Genomic DNA, 21,084 nt, shown 5'->3' with positions numbered 1-21,084 from the left:
AACCACACACACAAACATACACTCACAACATCATCTTCAAATCAAATGTGGTGTTCCGCAGGGATGGATTCATATCCCTCTGTAATGTGATGTCTCAGTTGTAATGTTGTTGTACCGTTCATGCTAGGACCATTGTAATGTTGATATAATGTGTGGTTTCAGATGACTGACGTCCCCACCTCGGTCCAGCCGTCTCAGTATATCTGTGCCCCGGACAGCAAGCATCCATTCCTGGCCACGCCTGCACAGCTACTGCTGGAGAAATACCTGCAACACTCTAGCCTGTTCCCCCTTAGCACATGCAACTACACACACCCCATACTGTCTGTAGACTGCTACCTCAACCTGGGGCCTGAGGTACACACACACACACACACAAATAAATATGTGATTGTTCCGATGTCAGATCAGTCATTGGGGCATATCTCTTTCCCTCCCTCTCTCCTTCCTTCATTCCCTACATCTATCCCCCACCCCCTCTCTCTCCAGGTCACGGTGTGTTTTGTGAGTTCCAGACCTCACTCCATCAACATCTGTACTACAGGGCTGCTGTTCAGCGGCCTGTTGCTCTGCTTCTGGGATTCCTTCATCACGCCAGGATTCCTAAAGAACTTTCACTTCCTCAAAGGTAAACATCTACAGACCCATGCAGGCAGACTCACACACAGAGAAGTCATCACTTCCTCAAAGGTAAACGTCTACAGACCCATGCAGGCAGACTCACACACAGAGAAGTCATCACTTCCTCAAAGGTAAACGTCCACAGACCCATGCAGGCAGACTCACACACAGAGAAGTCATCACTTCCTCAAAGGTAAACGTCTACAGACCCATGCAGGCAGACTCACACACAGAGAAGTCATCACTTCCTCAAAGGTAAACGTCCACAGACCCATGCAGGCAGACTCACACACAGAGAAGTCATCACTTCCTCAAAGGTAAACGTCTACAGACCCATGCAGGCAGACTCACACACAGAGAAGTCATCACTTCCTCAAAGGTAAACGTCTACAGACCCATGCAGGCAGACTCACACACAGAGAAGTCATCACTTCCTCAAAGGTAAACGTCTACAGACCCATGCAGGCAGACTCACACACAGAGAAGTCATCACTTCCTCAAAGGTAAACGTCTACAGACCCATGCAGGCAGACTCACACACAGAGAAGTCATCACTTCCTCAAAGGTAAACGTCCACAGACCCATGCAGGCAGACTCACACACAGAGAAGTCATCACTTCCTCAAAGGTAAACGTCTACAGACCCATGCAGGCAGACTCACACACAGAGAAGTCATCACTTCCTCAAAGGTAAACGTCTACAGACCCATGCAGGCAGACTCACACACAGAGAAGTCATCACTTCCTCAAAGGTAAACGTCTACAGACCCATGCAGGCAGACTCACACACAGAGAAGTCATCACTTCCTCAAAGGTAAACGTCCACAGACCCATGCAGGCAGACTCACACACAGAGAAGTCATCACTTCCTCAAAGGTAAACGTCTACAGACCCATGCAGGCAGACTCACACACAGAGAAGTCATCACTTCCTCAAAGGTACAGAAACGTCTACAGACCCATGCAGGCAGACTCACACACAGAGAAGTCATCACTTCCTCAAAGGTAAACGTCCACAGACCCATGCAGGCAGACTCACACACAGAGAAGTCATCACTTCCTCAAAGGTAAACATCTACAGACCCATGCAGGCAGACTCACACACAGAGAAGTCATCACTTCCTCAAAGGTAAACGTCTACAGACCCATGCAGGCAGACTCACACACAGAGAAGTCAAATCAAATCAAATTTTATTTGTCACATACACATGGTTAGCAGATGTTAATGCGAGTGTAGCGAAATGGTTGTGCTTCTAGTTCCGACAATACAGTGACAACCAACAAGTAATCTAACTAACAATTCCAAAACTTATACACAGTGTAAGGGGATAAAGAATATGTACATAAGGATATATGAATGAGTGATGGTACAGAGCAGCATACAGTAGATGGTATCGAGTACAGTATATACATATGAGATGAGTATGTAGACAAAGTAAACAAAGTGGCATAGTTAAAGTGGCTAGTGATACATGTATTACATAAGGATGCAGTCGATGATGTAGAGTACAGTATATACGTATGCATATGAGATGAATAATGTAGGGTAAGTAACATTATATAAGGTAGCATTGTTTAAAGTGGCTAGTGATATATTTACATCATTTCCCATCAATTCCCATTATTAAAGTGGCTGGAGTTGGGTCAGTGTCAATGACAGTGTGTTGGCAGCAGCCACTCAATGTTAGTGGTGGCTGTTTAACAGTCTGATGGCCTTGAGATAGAAGCTGTTTTTCAGTCTCTCGGTCCCAGCTTTGATGCACCTGTACTGACCTCGCCTTCTGGATGATAGCGGGGTGAACAGGCAGTGGTTCGGGTGGTTGATGTCCTTGATGATCTTTATGGCCTTCCTGTAACATCGGGTGGTGTAGGTGTCCTGGAGGGCAGGTAGTTTGCCCCCGGTGATGCGTTGTGCAGACCTCACTACCCTCTGGAGAGCCTTACGGTTGAGGGCGGAGCAGTTGCCGTACCAGGCGGTGATACAGCCCGCCAGGATGCTCTCGATTGTGCATCTGTAGAAGTTTGTGAGTGCTTTTGGTGACAAGCCGAATTTCTTCAGCCTCCTGAGGTTGAAGAGGCGCTGCTGCGCCTTCTTCACGACGCTGTCAGTGTGAGTGGACCAATTCAGTTTGTCTGTGATGTGTATGCCGAGGAACTTAAAACTTGCTACCCTCTCCACTACTGTTCCATCGATGTGGATAGGGGGTGCTCCCTCTGCTGTTTCCTGAAGTCCACAATCATCTCCTTAGTTTTTGTTGACGTTGAGTGTGAGGTTATTTTCCTGACACCACACTCCGAGGGCCCTCACCTCCTCCCTGTAGGCCGTCTCGTCGTTGTTGGTAATCAAGCCTACCACTGTTGTGTCGTCCGCAAACTTGATGATTGAGTTGGAGCGTGCATGGCCACGCAGTCGTGGGTGAACAGGGAGTACAGGAGAGGGCTCAGAACGCACCCTTGTGGGGCCCCCGTGTTGAGGATCAGCGGGGAGGAGATGTTGTTGCCTACCCTCACCACCTGGGGGCGGCCCGTCAGGAAGTCCAGTACCCAGTTGCACAGGGCGGGGTCGAGACCCAGGGTCTCGAGCTTGATGACGAGCTTGGAGGGTACTATGGTGTTGAATGCCGAGCTGTAGTCGATGAACAGCATTCTCACATAGGTATTCCTCTTGTCCAGGTGGGTTAGGGCAGTGTGCAGTGTGGTTGAGATTGCATCGTCTGTGGACCTATTTGGGTGGTAAGCAAATTGGAGTGGGTCTAGGGTGTCAGGTAGGGTGGAGGTGATATGGTCCTTGACTAGTCTCTCAAAGCACTTCATGATGACGGAAGTGAGTGCTACGGGGCGGTAGTCGTTTAGCTCAGTTACCTTAGCTTTCTTGGGAACAGGAACAATGTTGGCCCTCTTGAAGCATGTGGGAACAGCAGACTTCCTCAAAGGTAAACGTCCACAGACCCATGCAGGCAGACTCACACACAGAGAAGTCATCACTTCCTCAACAGTATTCTCTTCCCTCCTCCAGGGGCAGTTCTGTGTGTGATATGTGCTGACCGCAGCTCTCTGAGACAGACAGTGGTGAGGCTGGAGCTCGAGGACGAGTGGAGGTTCCGGCTGAGTGACGAGTTCCAGACAGCCAACGCTAAAGAGGACCGGCCCCTCTTCTTCCTCACAGGGAAACACATATGAACCCCCCCTAACTCCTAAATCCATGAATCTCAACCAGTACCCTCAGCTTGAACCCTGCTGTAGGTTCAAAACAGAAAGGCAAAAACTGTCTGTACACTTCTAGTGGATCAAGCCAATAACCTATGGAGAGTATAGCTGCTAGTGAATATAGCTATGAGTCTGCGACTTGTATGGCTCTGTTTACTGTAGCATTGCTGTGGTATTTACTACAATACTACAATACTCCAATCAGCCCTCCTCCTCTCTGGTGTGATTTGTTACAAGTCATCATTCCACAGTGCATGCCACCATTCTTATTGTAGATAATGAAGTGTCGTTTTTTTTAAAGAAGTTTTTTGTGATATACAATGATTCAATATTTTGCATATATTTTGACAGTTTTGTGTCATGTAAAAAGTACTTATCTATGTAAAAGAAGATGTTTTCTTTAGTGATTTCACGCCAGTGTTCTTCAAGAGGTGAGAACTCTTATGTGTATGTGGCTCTCATTTCTGACGCTCTGTGTTTGTGGTCTCCTGATTATCAATATGTTGAGAAACTTGAATTGATGTTGTCATGTTCTATAGACACAATGTCCTGTGTACTGTTATGTTTTACAATGTATACAATGTACATGTACAAATGTACATGTTCTGAAAACAGTCTCAATCTATTTTACAGTATCTGCTGTTGGTTATGCTGTACATCCGTCTGAATGATGTTTTTTACCATCAGGTCCGAGAGAACCACTCAGAGTGCAGGCTTTCATTCCAGCCCAGCACTAACACACCTGTTTCAAATAATCAACTAATCACAGGCTGTATGTAGTCTGGACCAGGAATAGTTGATGCGGGGCTGGAACAAAAGCCTATGCACCCATTTGCTGTCCAGGTGCTGGAGTCATAAAACCCTGCTCTAAACATTGACTCACTGCTCTTCACACATCTCTCACAGCAACTCTCATTTCCCACCACTAGTGGGTGGTGTCTCCCTGTTTATTCCCCCCTTTGTATTATTTTTGCTACACATAGGAGATGCGACACTATCTGTGGCCAGCAGAGAACAGCACACACTATACATTTAAACTGACGGTCAATGGAAGCTATTGCCACTGGGCTCAAGTTGAGGACAGATGAGAACAATTAATCAAGTCCAATTGAAATGTGCCTTACTGACACCTAACAGTGTTACCTTACGCCTAAGTTTTCCTCTTAGCGAACCACTAAGATAATCAGTCATTATGTAAGAGTCTTGTGGCCTACTGTAGTTATACAGTATTATACAACGGGTGGGTGGGTATAATCCTGAATGCTGATAGGTTAAAACCGCATTCCAGCCAGTGTCTATTCCACAAATTGCCACTGGCTAAATCTATGACTTTAAAATGCCTTTTTACTCTGTTCCATCTGACTGCGCAATCCACTGTCTCATCAGCCCAGCCAAGCAATTTATAAACTTTATTTCCAGTACAAAAAGCATCTAGACATTCTCACATTTATTTTAGACTAACATTTAGTTTTCAACAGCAGAGATTTGTATAAACCTTGCTGTCTGTCTCTCCGACATTTGCAACATTGTTTCAATATTGAAATTCGATCTCCAGCTGTCCCATAGCAAAGAACGTTGGGAGTCTCTGTACTAGCTAGGGCAGGAGGGGGGTATCCAAGGGGGCAGATAAGGACATCTATGGCCATTCAATTGAGCTGTGTGTCCTGGGTTGGAGGGACATGTTGAGCTGACCTACCTGTCTAGCAGCCTTTGATCCAGGTGGTATAGAGCAGCCACGTCACCTGTGATACAACATCGTATTAGACGTCCATCCAAGTCGGAGGACGTTGGGAGATGACATGGAAACCGGCCAATAGGGGCAACAGTTATCACTGTTACCTTCAAGTTGGTTTCAGTTTTAAACATCTGCCTCTGGTGTAAAAAGTTGCATGTTTGAATCCAGCGATAGAAAGTTGTTTTTGAGATTTTTATTGTAAGCCGATCCCAAACCATAACCCTTACCTTAACCATTCTTAGTTCATACCTAACCTTAGTATTACAGAGTTAATGCCTAAACTTAACCCTAACCGATTGACATTTGAGAAACATGGATTTGACGTGAGACTGTGGGAGCTTGTAGGATATAGGAGGGGGTGTAGAGCAGAGGGTAGAAATTAGGGGACCGAGTCTCTCTCCCGGGTGGCTCTGATGACGTCACTGAGAGAGCTGAGAGTCAGGTAGCAAATCAGTTCCAGGAGTTGCTGCCCCCAATAGATGTCTCACTCATGACGGGCCTGTGTGCGTGTGTGTGTGTGTGTGTGTGTGTGTGTGTGTGTGTGTGTGTGTGTGTGTGTGTGTGTGTGTGTGTGTGTGTGTGTGTGTGTGTGTGTGTGTGTGTGTGTGTGTGTGTGTGTGTGTGTGTGTGTGTGTGTGTGTGTGTGTGTGTGTGTGTGTGTGTATGTGTGTGTGTGTGCCGTCCTGGCCTTTTAAAGAAGCTGGGATAAGATCTGGTGGGTGCTCTAACGTTTAGCTTTGGAACACGGTTCTCAGAACACACTGGATAAAATTAGTCCCACAATATCTCCAGAAACACTATATCGACAGTCTGACAAGTGAGAACGAACACAGTCTTACAGTCTTACACAGAATAGCTGGGATCACTACGTGCTTTACCTGTTTTATTGAACCTTTACTTAACTAACGTCTGAACACACTTGTCTGTTAGATCACCAAGTATCTAAAACACACACTTCAGTCGGATCACCCGGTTTTTAACACAGAAACACACCTTTTGGATCGTATATCTGAGTGGGGATCAAGCCGTGTCATGGAATCATGACCCAAGAGGAACATCTGGAAAAATTCTGCAACAACGCCAGTCCCAACTGGTCCTGGGTACGGTGACCTGTCTGTCTGTCCTCCTTCTTGTCTGTCTGCCTGCCTGCCTGTCTGTCTGTCTGTCTGTCTGTCTGTCTGTCTGTCTTCAGTCACTCACTCTCTCTCTGTTTCTCTCATCTCTATCATATCATGGACAGACAGACGGTCCTATAATGACCTAAAACAGTTCTTTACCAACCATACTCTCTCTGAGTATGTCACTATCTGAGATAGAAGACTACTATAACCTGAGTCTAGACAGACTGTTCTGTTGCTGAATATCCGTCTGTAGACAGTCAGTGGCGGCAGTTGAGACTATATAATTCTGAGAAAGCGAGGGAGAGGCAGAGAGAGAGGGAGAGAGTGGGATGAGGTTGGAGAGAGATGGGCTGTTGGAACATCTCAAAATGCGCTGTGCACTCAAAAGGCTTCCTTGGCCACAAATAAGAATATGGGCGTCGATGACGTGGACGATGTCGATTAAGGCAGTACCCCCGCAGCTCTGTGTTTCAGAGGGCTGTGTTAAATGAGAAAGACACATTTCAGTTGAACGCATTCAGTTGTGCAACTGACTAGGGATCCCCTTTCCCTATACTGAAGGTACTGAAAGTGTAACTCTGGGTATGAACCCAAGTCATCTGTGTGCCACAAGATTGTGGTAACCCGCTGTGCCAAAGTCTAGGGTTTAGCTGGGGGAGCAAATGCCAGTCTGAGACCCGATTCATACAATTGGCAAACCTGACGCGTACCATGCTGGCTCAGATATCTTCTTTCCAGCATGGTTCCAGCAACTATGGTGGATGCGTAACCAGGCCAGCCCAGTTCAGCTTGGTTCAGTTTGGCCCTATAGTGTGAATCAGTCCTCAGGTCTCAGTCAAGGTGACTCATGCCCTATCACATCTGGACAAAAGCAAGACCTATGTAAGAATGCTGTTCATCGACTACAGCTCAGCATTCAACACCATAGAACCCTCCAAGCTCATCATCAAGCTGGAGGCCCTGTCCCAACCCTGCCCTGTGCAATTGGGTCCTAGACTTTCTGATGGGCCGCCCCCAGGTGGTGAAGGTAGGAAACAACATCTTCAATTTACTGACCCTCAACACTGGGGCCCCACAAGGGTGCGTGTTTAGCACCATCCTGTACTCCCTGTTCACCCACGACTGTGTGGCCATGCACGCTTCCAACTCAAACATAAAGTTTGCAGACGGCAAGTGGGCTTGATTACCAACAACGACGAGACAACCTACAGGGAGGAGGTGAGGGCTCTCGGAGTGTGGTGTCAGGAAAACAACCTCTCCCTCAACATTAACAAAACAAAGTAGATGATCATGGACTTCAGGAAACAGCAGAGGGAGCGCCCTCCTATCCACATCGAAGGGACAGCAGTGGAGAAGGTGGAAAGTTTTAAGTTCCTCGGCGTACACATCACAGACAAACTGAAATGTTCCACTCACACAAACAGTATGGTGAAGAAGGTGCAACAGCTCCTCTTCAACCTCAGGAGGCTGAAGAAATGTGGCTTGTCACCCAAAACCCTGACAAACTTTTACAGATGCACAATCGAGAGCATCCTGTCAGGCTGTATCACAGCCTGGTATAGCAACTGCACCGCCATCAACCGCAAAGCTCACCAGAGGGTGGTGCGGTCTGCCCAACGCATTACCGGGGGCAAACTTCCCGCCCTCCTGGACACCTACAGCACGCAATGCCACAGGAAGGCCAAAAAGATTATCAAGGACATCAACCACCCGAGCCACTGCCTGTTCACACCGCTACCATCCAGAAGGTGAGGTCAGTACAGGTGCATCAAAGCTGGGACTGAGAGACTGAAAAACAGCTTCTATCTCAAGGCCATCAGACTGCTAAACAGCAACTCAGGGAGGCTGCTGCCTACACTGAGACCCAATCACAGGCCGCTTTAATAAATGGATCACTAGCCACTTTATAAAAAGCCACTCTATATAATGCCACTTTAATAATGTTTACATATCTTAGATTACTCATATCACATGTATGTACTGTATTTTATACCATCTACTGCACCTTGCCTATGCCGCTCAGCCATCACTCATCCATATACTTACATGTACATATTCTCATTCACCCATTTAGATTTGTGTGTATTAGGTAGTTTTTGGGGAATTGTTAGATTACTTGTTAGATATTACTGAACTGTCGGAACTAGAAGCACAAGCATTTCTCTACACTCGCATTAACATCTGCTAAACATGTGTACTTGCAAAATAATCACAGAATTTTCGAATAGTTCCTAGAAAGACTGAACATGAGTATTACTGTCTGTTCCAGGCCGTGTCCCATGAGCAGCTTATGTACCTAGGTGAATGAAATAACTGTTACGAAATCAGGAGTCAAGAGGCTGGGTGTGTGTGTGCGTGTGTCTGTGTGTGTGTGTGCGCATGTGTCTGTGTGTGTTCGCATGTGTCTGTCTGTCTGTGTGTGTGTGTGTGTGTGTGTGTGTGTGTGTGTGTGTGTGTGTGTGTGTGTGTGTGTGTGTGTGTGTGTGTGTGTGTGTGTGTGTGTGTGTGTGTGTGTGTGTGTGCCCAGAACGTCTGTACAGACAGGGACGCATTTGGCAAGAGGGGCACACACACACACACAGCCCTCCTCTGAGCTATCTATTTACATTGGGCCCCAATTCCTGGAGAAACAACATTCCTACAGTGGCCTCTGCTACTACTTCTGTAACAGCGGTCACATGCTGCAATAGATACTGTTCTCACTCTGCTGCTTTCTATATTTCCCTCTGGCAGCCCAGCCCTCACGACACCCAGGGTGACTCCAGGACGCAATGGGTGGAAAACGTTCTGTAATATCATAATGAGTGGAATTCTGGAGCTGTTCTTGGAATTCTTGAGCAATAACAAATAGCTTGCTGAATTTGGCCAGGATGTGCAGAAATCAATGTGTGTGTTAAATCAATTTGTGGTCTGCCAAGAGAGAGAGAGTGTGTGTGTGTGTGTGTGTGTGTGTGTGTGTGTGTGTGTGTGTGTGTGTGTGTGTGTGTGTGTGTGTGTGTGTGCGTGCCCAGAACGCCTGTACAGACAGGGACGCATTTGGCAAGAGGGGCACACACACACACACAGCCCTCCTCTGAGCTATCTATTTATATTGGGCCCCAATTCCTGGAGAAACAACATTCCTACAGTGGCCTCTGCTACTACTTCTGTAACAGCGGTCACATGCTGCAATAGATACTGTTCTCACTCTGCTGCTTTCTATATTTCCCTCTGGCAGCCCAGCCCTCACGACACCCAGGGTGACTCCAGGACGCAATGGGTGGAAAACGTTCTGTAATATCATAATGAGTGGAATTCTGGAGCTGTTCTTGGAATTCTTGAGCAATAACAAATAGCTTGCTGAATTTGGACAGGATGTGCAGAAATCAATGTGTGTGTTAAATCAATTTGTGGTCTGCCAAGAGAGAGAGAGTGTGTGTGTGTGTGTGTGTGTGTGTGTGTGTGTGTGTGTGTGTGTGTGTGTGTGTGTGTGTGTGTGTGTGTGTGTGTGTGTGTGTGTGTGTGTGTGTGTGTGTGTGTGTGTGTGTGTGGTTATATAATTTCACTGCTGAGTGGGGTAGAAGAAACATAGTAAATGTAAATCCGGGACACTTCATTTATTATCATATGTTGCGTTTCATATGGTATCTATTAGTTAGTGGTGGTCTGTCATCCATTTCATATGTTATATTATGATATATTATGAATTACAATTCATACAATATGTTTACGAATTACAATTTGTTGTTGTTAACGTTAGCTAGGTGGGTAGGTGGCTAACGCTAGCTAGGTGGCTAACATTAGCTAGGTTAGGAGTTAGGTTAAAGGGTTAGGAGTTATTTAAGGTTAGGGGAAGGGTTAGCTAACATGCTAAGTAGTTGCAAAGTAGCTAATTAGTTAAAATGCTAAAGTTGTCCATGATGAGGTTTGAACACAAAACCTATGGGTTGCTAGATGTTCGCGGCATTATACCCATCCACCCCGACCAACCACCCTACTTTTGTTTTTGACTTAAAGGCCCCGACACAGAAAATCATGTTTTTCATCAAATTGGATGATATTTGGATGAAACCAGCTCATAGCAGGTTGACCCAAGTATGATAAATGACTGTACCAGGAACATTGACAAGTAGATCATACAGTTACTGGTCCCCTCCCCCGTGCTTCTACATCTACACTGCTTGCTGTTTGAGGTTTTAGGCTGGGTTTCTGTATAGCACTTTGTGACATCTGGTGATGTAAAAAGGGCTTTATAAATACATTTGATTGATTGATGTCAACGGTAGCGTCTTATAGTTGTAACTACTTTAAATATATAAAGCATTAAAATGTCATCACTTGGGCGCATCATAAGGCTTTTTTACAAACCGTAAGATAGCTCAAGCATAACGATACTGGTGAATAACCCTTAATCATTTGTGTTGTGTCTTGTAGCTAGCAGACTACCTACAAGCATGCCATATAAATTACACTGTGTTGTGACTTGTAGCTAGCAGACTACTTACTAGCATGCCAGAAAAAGCCCATTGTGTTGTGTCTTGTAGCTAGCAGACTACCTACCAGCATGCCAGAAAAAGCACACTGTGTTGTGACTTGTAGCTAGCAGACTACTTACCAGCATGCTAGAAAAAGTCCACTGTGTTGTGACTTGTAGCTAGCAGACTACTTACCAGCATGCTAGAAAAAGCCCACTGTGTTGTGACTTGTAGCTAGCAGACTACTTACCAGCATGCCAGAAAAAGCCCATTGTGTTGTGTCTTGTAGCTAGCAGACTACCTACCAGCATGCTAGAAAAAGCCAACTGTGTTGTGACTTGTAGCTAGCAGACTACTTACCAGCATGCCAGTGTAACAGATGTGAAACGGCTAGCTTAGTTAGCGGTGTGCGCTAAATAGCGTTTCAATCGGTTACGTCACTTGCTCTGAGACCTTGAAGTAGTAGTTCCCCTTGCTCTGCAAGGGCCGCGGCTTTTGTGGAGCGATGGGTAACGATGCTTCGAGGGTGACTGTTGTCGTTGTGTGCAGAAGGTCCCTGGTTCGCGCCCGAGTATGGGCGAGGGGACGGTTTAAAATTATACTGTTACACCAGAAAAAGCCAATTGTGTTGTGTCTTGTAGCTAGCAGACTACTTACCAGCATGCCAGAAAAAGCCCACTGTGTTGTGACTTGTAGCTAGCAGACTACCTACCAGCATGCTAGAAAAAGCCCACTGTGTTGTGACTTGTAGCTAGCAGACTACTTACCAGCATGCTAGAAAAAGCCCACTGTGTTGTGACTTGTAGCTAGCAGACTACTTACCAGCATGCCAGAAAAAGCCCACTGTGTTGTGACTTGTAGCTAGCAGACTACCTACCAGCATGCTAGAAAAAGCCAACTGTGTTGTGACTTGTAGCTAGCAGACTACTTACCAGCATGCCAGAAAAAGCCCACTGTGTTGTGACTTGTAGCTAGCAGACTACCTACCAGCATGCTAGAAAAAGCCAACTGTGTTGTGACTTGTAGCTAGCAGACTACCTACCAGCATGCTAGAAAAAGCCCACTGTGTTGTGACTTGTAGCTAGCAGACTACCTACCAGCATGCTAGAAAAAGCCCACTGTGTTGTGACTTGTAGCTAGCAGACTACCTACCAGCATGCTAGAAAAAGCCACCTGTGTTGTGACTTGTAGCTAGCAGACTACCTACCAGCATGCTAGAAAAAGCCCACTGTGTTGTGACTTGTAGCTAGCAGACTACCTACCAGCATGCTAGAAAAAGCCAACTGTGTTGTGACTTGTAGCTAGCAGACTACCTACCAGCATGCTAGAAAAAGCCAACTGTGTTGTGACTTGTAGCTAGCAGACTACCTACCAGCATGCTAGAAAAAGCCCACTGTGTTGTGACTTGTAGCGAGCAGACTACCTACCAGCATGCTAGAAAAAGCCAACTGTGTTGTGACTTGTAGCTAGCAGACTACCTACACTACAGTGTATTCTGTAATCAGCTACAAAACAATATAAATGCAGTTGTGTATTGCTGCTGTTTGTCTGATATCCAGCAGTCCATGATCAGCTCTGTTGACAATAAGAGCATTTTGCAGAGAAAGTGGGGTGAAGCACACTATTTAGGCTCAGAATAACATGTGGCCCATTGTTTACCTTGTTACCTGGGAAAGACCACAAGGCTGTTTAAAAGAGCTGTCAGTGAAGGTGAACTCATGGATATACGCTCCCTGTCCCACTGGGTCTGTTCTTTCAGGATTTCTGATAGTAAGAGATGAGAGAAGGTACAATTTATTCAATTCCGAGCATTTTAATAGAGTAAGAGTAAAGATGTTATGGATGATGTGTTGGTATTTTTACATGGGAAAAGGGATGACAGGACCTTTAGTAACCTGTCTTATGTAACCATATCAAATGTAACATACTGTATCATACTAATTTGAACGTTTCGAATTTGAATTTATGTTATTTCTAGTCTATGAGACTCTCCATCACCACATCTCTACCATTCTGAAAATATGTGAATTTACCTTGTAAATTAAGAAATGTTTCAAGGTTTAAAGGTGCATTATGGAGATATCGTTCTGTAATTTCCTGGTTGCTAAACGTCTAATAGTTTGCCTAATTTCAGTTTATGTGACAAACAAGCAATGAAGATCATTGTACCATCTAAACCGCTGTGAAATATATTTTCTATAACCAAAAATATTGTATTTTCAGCTGTTTGAAATTAAGCAGGTGTACAAAACTGAAAGTAAAAGATACAAAAACAAAATGTAAGAACAGGAAGCATAGAAATATTGCACATAGAACAGATTTCTTCGCTTCTTGGACTTGCTTTCAATGAGTGACAGATCCATAACTCATATTTCGGTGTGAATTTGATTGGGTGGGTCTTCCAAAAATGTACATATTGCAGCTTTAAAAGCAACACTGGTCAGTAAATGTTTTACTTTGTAACCAGCTAGTGGGCTGCTACTGCTATTGACAGTGTACAACTAACTGCAGCCCGCCAGTTGGGGCATTCCTGCATGAAGTATTATCTTGAGTTTTATCGACACCGCCTACTTTAGGCTGTAGAAAAAGCTATCCAAATAGCCATTTTACTGGTTGAAGTTGAAGTGTTTATTTATTTATTTTATTTTTACGTATAATGCAGTTGATGCGATGATAACACAAGCATTGAGCAGGATATTCATACGAGCCGTCAAATCATTATACAAAAGTAGTGTGAAATGCGTTCATAAGAAGCAGGCTTTTTTTCTGGAGTTCTATAACAACACCTTGTTCTGTCACCAATGTGCCCGCATCGCCCTCGTGCGGCAATGTTTGCCAGTCTACCGGTCGCCCCCGTTAGTACAGCAGACCGTAGTGAGCTAACGCGCGGTGTCGCTCCCGCCTGCTGGGATAAACTGCCAGACAGACGGGGGTGAAGGACACGCTGTCTACTGGTCGTCCCCGCAACTCATTGGTAACTAGTTATGTTGTAATGTAGTGTTTATCTGCAGTTCTGATGCATTACCGTAGTGGAGCGCCCCTGTCTTCCGCCTATGTACTGGAGTCATAGTTTAAAGACTGACAATATAAATATAAAGACTGGTTCCTGAAGATGCAGGAAAGCCCACATACAGGAACACCCCGAATTGCGGGCTGCAGTTGTACTCTTCTCACTGAAATGGGTGGTCTGGTCTGTCATTGGTCCTGGTGAGGGTTTATAACGTGATATGTCACCCGCGGAGTGAGGGTAGGGTGTTTTTTCTCTCTTCGGTGACAGGATTATCATCTCAGCGTTTTAACACACCGCTAAACCGCAGATCAAAAGTCGGGAAAGGTTCTGTTCGCTATTACAATGTAGTAGTGAAGTGGAATAAGACAAACAGCTTTACCTATACAACGGAAGGTATTTGTATGACGACAAGACCCCGAAGTGACAATTCATCGTCAATAATGTATGTATGAATATGTTTGTGAATTTTAGGCTATCTATCAATATGATATTCTTCATATTTGTGTGGTCTATAATTTCTTACCAACGGATAGCTGCACCCAGACCATCTCTGCCTGGATTGTGATTAGCCTAGTTTGTTTTTGTCAAGCAATTGTCAGGCATTATGCTAAGGGATGCCTTTTGAGATAACAGTTATATTCATATGATTACAATGGAGACTGAAATAGGCTATGGACATAAACACAACAACAACTCGTTTTCACTTAGTCGTTATTTATACGTTGTAAACTGGTCCGAATGTGAAAGATTCCTGTTTGAACAGCAGTTTATGCCAGGTCATGCATGTCCTCTGCTGCAGAACAGTGGCTGGATTATGCATCAGCATAGCTAACAATTATTCCAGTGGCATATACTGAAAATATATCTGAAACGTATTTGGAATACATGCCGTTGATGTGGACCCCCATTGATTTGGCAGCCTTGACTGCCAGCCAGATAGCTTTGTGTGGGATCGCTGTGTCATAACCCACTGGGCAGTCATCAATTCAACATCTATTCCAAATTGGTTCTACATCATTTCATTTAAATGACGTGGAAACAATGTTGATTCAACCGGTGTGTGTGTACTTCTACTATATCAATAAGAGCCTCAGCCAATGGGAATGTTGTTGTGTGTGTGTGCATGTGTGTGTATGTTTATGTGTGTATACATGCTTCCGTGTGTATGTGTGTGGTGTCTGTTAGGTGAGATAAGATGATAAACTAGGTACAGTTAATGCAGTTATTGACTAATCCTATGAAAGGAGTGACTGTATTAAAGGTTACCTTTCTCTCCGACCTGGCTGTCAGTGAATGGGCTCGTGCCTCACCTCACCACACCTCACCTCACCTCACTACAGCCTCACCTCTAATCTGAGTGGCCCTAGGATGTAATGGTACTACTGTGACATGTGTCTTACATTGTGGACTAGGATTAAGTTACGCCTGATCTAGGGTTTGCGTCGTTTTATTTTATTAACCCTAACCCTGGGCCTATATTGTGAGTATCTTGTGATTGGTTGTAAACCAGGAAGCAGTTTTATGTCCTTGAGGGGGGAGTGGAGGAAACTTTTCATCAGAATAAGTTCCTTTAACACGTGGCCTTGTGTTTGTATTAGTGGGGATGGCAGAATGTGTCGGGAGTGCGGCAGTGGGGGGCGGGGTAATTATGTAATTGTTCTGAAATGCCACGGCTCTGTAGTGTTGTCACATTGAGGGAGAGAGGTGAGGCATGAGGAAAGAGAACGAGAGAGAGGTGAGGCATGAGGAAAGAGAATGAGAGAGAGGTGAGGCATGAGGAAAGAGAACGAGAGAGAGGTGAGGCATGAGGAAAGATAACGAGAGAGAGGTGAGGCATGAGAAGAGAGAGGTGGGGCATGAGGAAAGAGAACGAGAGAGAGGTGAGGCATGAGAAGAGAGAGGTGGGGCATGAGGAGAGAGAGGTGGGGCATGAGGAAAGAGAACGAGAGAGAGGTGAGGCATGAGAAGAGAGAGGTGGGGCATGAGGAAAGAGAACGAGAGAGAGATGAGGCATGAGAAGAGAGAGGTGGGGCATGAGGAGAGAGAGATGGGGCATGACGAGAGAGAGAGGTGAGGCATGAGAAGAGGGAGGTGGGGCATGAGGAAAGAGAACGAGAGAGAGGTGAGGCATGAGAAGAGAGGTGGGGCATGAGGAAAGAGAACGAGAGAGAGGTGAGGCATGAGAAGAGAGAGGTGGGGCATGAGGAAAGAGAACGAGAGAGAGGTGAGGCATGAGAAGAGAGAGGTGGGGCATGAGGAGAGAGAGCTGGGGCATGAGGAGAGAGAGATGGGGCATGACGAGAGAGAGAGGTTAGGCATGAGAAGAGAGAGGTGGGGTATGAGGAAAGAGAGGTGGGGCATGACGAGAGAGAGAGGTGGGGCATGACGAGGGAGAGAGGTGGGGCATGAGGAGAGAGAGGTGGGGCATGAGGAGAGAGAGGTGGGGCATGACGAGAGAGAGAGGTGAGGCATGAGAAGAGAGAGGTGGGGCATGAGGAAAGAGAGGTGGGGCATGACGAGAGAGAGAGGTGGGGCATGACGAGGGAGAGAGGTGGGGCATGAGGAGAGAGAGGTGGGGCATGAGGAGAGAGAGGTGGGGCATGATGAGAGAGAGAGATGGGGCATGAGGAGAGAGAACGAGAGTGAGGTGGGGCATTAGGAAAGAGAACGAGAGAGAGGTGGGGCATGAGGAAAGAGAGGGAGAGGGGGTTGGGCCTGAGGAGAGAGAGGGGGAGAGATAGAGGTGGGGCATGCGGAGAGAGAGGGAGAGAGAGAGGTGGGGCATGACAAGAAAGAGGGAGAGAGAGAGATGGGGCATGAGGAGAGAGAGAGAGAGAGAGGGGGGGCATGAGGAGAGAGAGGGAGAGAGAGAGGTGGGGCATGACAAGAGAGAGGGAGAGAGAGGGGGGGCATGAGGAGAGAGAGGGAGAGAGAGAGGGGGCATGAGGAGAGAGAGGGAGAGAGAGAGGTGGGGCATGACAAGAGAGAGGGAGAGCGAGAGGTGGCATGAGGAGAGAGAGGGAGAGAGAGGTGGGGCATGACAAGAGAGAGGGAGAGAGAGAGGGTGGGGCATGACAAGAGAGAGGGAGAGAGAGAGAGGTGGGGCATGAGGAGAGAGAGGGAGAGAGAGCGGTGGGGCATGACAAGAGAGAGGGAGAGAGAGAGAGGTGGGGCATGACAAGAGAGAGGGAGAGAGAGAGGTGGGGCATGAGGAGAGAGAGGGAGAGAGAGAGGTGGGGCATGACAAGAGAGAGGGAGAGAGAGAGCGGTGGGGCATGAGGAGAGAGAGGGAGAGAAAGAGGTGGGGCATGACAAGAGAGAGGGAGAGAGAGAGAGGTGGGGCATGACGAGAGAGAGGGAGAGAGAGGTGGGGCATGAGGAGAGAGAGGGAGAGAGAGAGGTGGGGCATGACAAGAGAGAGGGAGAGAGAGAGGGGGCATGAGTGGACAGAGGGAGATAGAGAGGGGGCATGAGGAGAGAGAGGGAGAGAGAGAGGTGGGGCATGACGAGAGAGAGAGAGAGAGAGAGAGAGAGAGAGAGAGAGAGAGAGAGAGAGAGAGAGAGGGGGCATGAGGAGAGAGAGGGAGAGAGAGAGAGAGAGAGAGAGAGAGAGAGAGAGAGAGAGAGAGAGGGGCATGAGGAGAGAGAGGGAGAGAGAGAGGTGGGGCATGACAAGAGAGGGAGAGAGAGAGGTGGGGCAAGGAGGAGAGAGAGAGGGGTGGGGCATGACGAGAGAGAGAGAGAGAGAGAGAGAGAGAGAGAGAGAGAGAGAGAGAGGGGGCATGAGGAGAGAGAGGGAGAGAGAGAGGTGGGGCATGACAAGAGAGAGGGAGAGAGAGAGGTGGGGCATGAGGAGAGAGAGGGAGAGAGAGAGAGGGGGGGCATGACGAGAGAGAGAGAGAGAGAGAGAGAGAGAGAGAGAGAGAGAGAGAGAGAGAGAGAGGGGGCATGAGGGAGAGAGGGAGAGAGAGAGGTGGGGCATGACAAGAGAGAGGGAGAGAGAGAGGTGGGGCATGAGGAGAGAGAGAGAGGGGTGGGGCATGAAGAGAGAGAGGGAGAGAAAGAGGTGGGGCATGACAAGAGAGAGGGAGAGAGAGGTGGGGCATGAGGAGAGAGAGAGAGAGAGAGGTGGGGCATGACAAGAGAGAGGGAGAGAGAGAGGGGGCATGAGTGGACAGAGGGAGATAGAGAGGGGGCATGAGGAGAGAGAGGGAGAGAGAGAGGGGGGGCATGACAAGAGAGAGGGAGAGAGAGAGAGGGGTCATGAGGAGAGAGAGGGAGAGAGAGAGGTGGGGCATGACAAGAGAGAGGGAGAGAGAGAGAGGTGGGGCATGAGGAAAGAGAACGAGAGAGAGGTGAGGCATGAGAAGAGAGAGGTGGGGCATGAGGAGAGAGAGGTGGGGCATGAGGAAAGAGAACGAGAGAGAGGCGAGGCATGAGAAGAGAGAGGTGGGGCATGAGGAAAGAGAACAAGAGAGAGGTGAGGCATGAGAAGAGAGAGGTGAGGCATGAGAAGAGAGAGGTGGGGCATGAGGAAAGAGAACGAGAGAGAGGTGAGGCATGAGAAGAGAGAGGTGGGGCATGAGCAAAGAGAACGAGAGAGAGGTGAGGCATGAGAAGAGAGAGGTGGGGCATGAGGAGAGAGAGGTGGGGCATGAGGAGAGAGATGGGGCATGACGAGAGAGAGAGGTGAGGCATGAGAAGAGAGAGGTGGGGCATGAGGAAAGAGAGGTGGGGCATGAGAAGAGAGAGGTGGGGCATGACGAGAGAGAGAGGTGGGGCATGACGAGGAGAGAGGTGGGGCATGAGGAGAGAGAGGTGGGGCATGAGGAGAGAGAGGTGGGGCATGACGAGAGAGAGAGGTGGGGCATGAGGAGAGAGAACGAGAGAGAGGTGGGGCATTAGGAAAGAGAATGAGTGAGAGGTGGGGCATTAGGAAAGAGAACGAGAGAGAGGTGGGGCATGAGGAGAGAGAGGGGGAGGGATAGAGGTGGGGCATGCGGAGAGAGAGGGAGAGAGAGAGGTGGGGCATGACAAGAAAGAGGGAGAGAGAGAGATGGGGCATGAGGAGAGAGAGAGAGGGGGCATGAGGAGAGAGAGGGAGAGAGAGAGAGGTGGGGCATGACAAGAGAGAGGGAGAGAGAGAGAGGTGGGGCATGAGGAGAGAGAGGGAGAGAGAGAGGTGGGGCATGAGGAGAGAGAGGGAGAGAAAGAGAGGTGGGGCATGGAGAGAGAGGGAGAGAGAGGGAGAGAGAGAGGTGGGGCATGACAAGAGAGAGGGAGAGAGAGAGAGATGGGGCATGAGGAGAGAGAGGGAGAGAGAGGTGGGGCATGACAAGAGAGAGGGAGAGAGAGAGGGGGCATGAGGAGAGAGAGGGAGAGAGAGAGGGGGCATGAGGAGAGAGGGAGAGAGAGAGGTGGGGCATGACAAGAGAGAGGAGAGAGAGAGGGGGCATGAGGAGAGAGAGGGAGAGAGAGAGGTGGGGCATGACAAGAGAGAGGGAGAGAGAGAGGTGGGGCATGACAAGAGAGAGGGAGAGAGAGAGAGGTGGGGCATGAGGAGAGAGAGGGAGAGAGAGAGGGAGAGAGAGAGAGGTGGGGCATGAGGAGAGAGAGGGAGAGAAAGAGGTGGGGCATGACAAGAGAGAGGGAGAGAGAGAGAGGTGGGGCATGAGGAGAGAGAGGGAGAGAGAGAGGTGGGGCATGAGGAGAGAGAGGTGGGGCATGACAAGAGAGAGGGAGAGAGAGGGGGCATGAGGAGAGAGAGGGAGAGAGAGAGGGGGCATGAGGAGAGAGAGGGAGAGAAAGAGGTGGGGCATGACAAGAGAGAGGGAGAGAGAGAGAGGTGGGGCATGAGGAGAGAGAGGGAGAGAGAGAGGTGGGGCATGACAAGAGAGAGGGAGAGAGAGAGGGGGCATGAGGAGACAGAGGGAGAGAGAGGTGGGGCATGACAAGAGAGAGAGAGAGAGGGGTCATGAGGAGAGAGAGGGAGCGAGAGAGGTGGGGCATGACAAGAGAGAGGGAGAGAGAGAGAGGTGGGGCATGAGGAGAGAGAGGGAGAGAGAGAGGTGGGGCATAAGGAGAGAGAGGGAGAGAGAGAGGTGGGGCATGAGGAGAGAGAGGTGGGGCATGACAAGAGAGAGGGAGAGAGAGAGGGGGCATGACAAGAGAGAGGGAGAGAGAGAGAGGTGGGGCTTGAGGAGAGAGAGGGAGAGAGAGTTGGGGCATGACAAGAGAGAGGGAGAGAAAGAGAGGTGGGGCATGAGGAGAGAGAGGGAGAGAGAGAGGTGGGGCATGGGGAGAGAGAGAGGCGGGGCATGAGGAGAGAGAGATGGGGCATGAGGAGAGAGAGGGAGAGAGAGAGGAGGGGCATGGGGAGAGAGAGTGAGAGAGAGAGGTGGGGCATGAGGAGACAGAGGGAGAGAGAGAGAGGTGGGGCATGAGGAGAGAGAGGGAGAGAGAGAGGTGGGGCATGACAAGAGAGAGGGAGAGAGAGAGGGGGCATGACAGGAGAGAGGGAGAGAGAGAGGTGGGGAATGAGAAGAGAGAGGGAGAGAGAGGGGGCATGAGGAGAGAGAGGGAGAGAGAGAGGGGGCGTGAGGAGAGAGAGGGAGAGAGAGAGGGAGAGAGAGAGGGGGCATGACAAGAGAGAGGGAGAGAGAGAGGGGGCATGACAAGAGAGAGGGAGAGAGAGAGGGGGCATGAGGAGAGAGTGGAGAGAGAGAGGGGGCATGAGGAGAGGGGAGAGAGAGAGGGGGCATGAGGAGAGAGGGAGAGAGAGGGGGCATGAGGAGAGAGAGGGAGAGAGAGAGGGGGAATAAGGAGAGAGAGAGGGGGAATGAGGAGAGAGAGAGGGAGAGAGAGAGGGGGCATGAGGAGAGAGAGGGAGAGAGAGAGGGGGCATGAGGAGAGAGAGGGAGAGAGAGAGGGGGCATGAC

At 48.3% G+C, this 21,084-nt stretch overlaps 1 protein-coding gene and 1 long non-coding RNA gene across 4 annotated transcripts in view; both read left to right on the top strand.

Moving 5' to 3' along the window:
* LOC118379732 (protein GREB1-like) overlaps positions 1-5,239 on the top strand; it is a 31,275-nt gene extending 26,036 nt beyond the window's left edge. For all 3 annotated transcript variants that reach the window (XM_052485990.1, XM_052485988.1, XM_052485989.1), the window contains 3 exons: positions 163-357; positions 490-628; positions 3,636-5,239. In XM_052485990.1, the coding sequence (XP_052341950.1) occupies positions 163-357; positions 490-628; positions 3,636-3,799 (498 nt within the window). In that variant the 3' untranslated portion in view covers positions 3,800-5,239. The remainder of the gene's footprint in view (positions 1-162; positions 358-489; positions 629-3,635) is intronic.
* Positions 5,240-12,787: 7,548 nt separating this feature from the next.
* Positions 12,788-18,899, top strand: LOC127913602 (uncharacterized). The gene is made up of 3 exons (XR_008086148.1): positions 12,788-16,068; positions 16,173-16,391; positions 18,471-18,899. It is a non-coding gene; the product is annotated as an uncharacterized LOC127913602 (long non-coding RNA).
* Positions 18,900-21,084: the final 2,185 nt, after the last annotated feature.

Source organism: Oncorhynchus keta, chromosome 29, assembly GCF_023373465.1.
Source record: "Oncorhynchus keta strain PuntledgeMale-10-30-2019 chromosome 29, Oket_V2, whole genome shotgun sequence".
NCBI classification, from domain to species: domain Eukaryota; kingdom Metazoa; phylum Chordata; class Actinopteri; order Salmoniformes; family Salmonidae; genus Oncorhynchus; species Oncorhynchus keta.
This window is presented reverse-complemented; position numbering and strand designations above follow the sequence as displayed.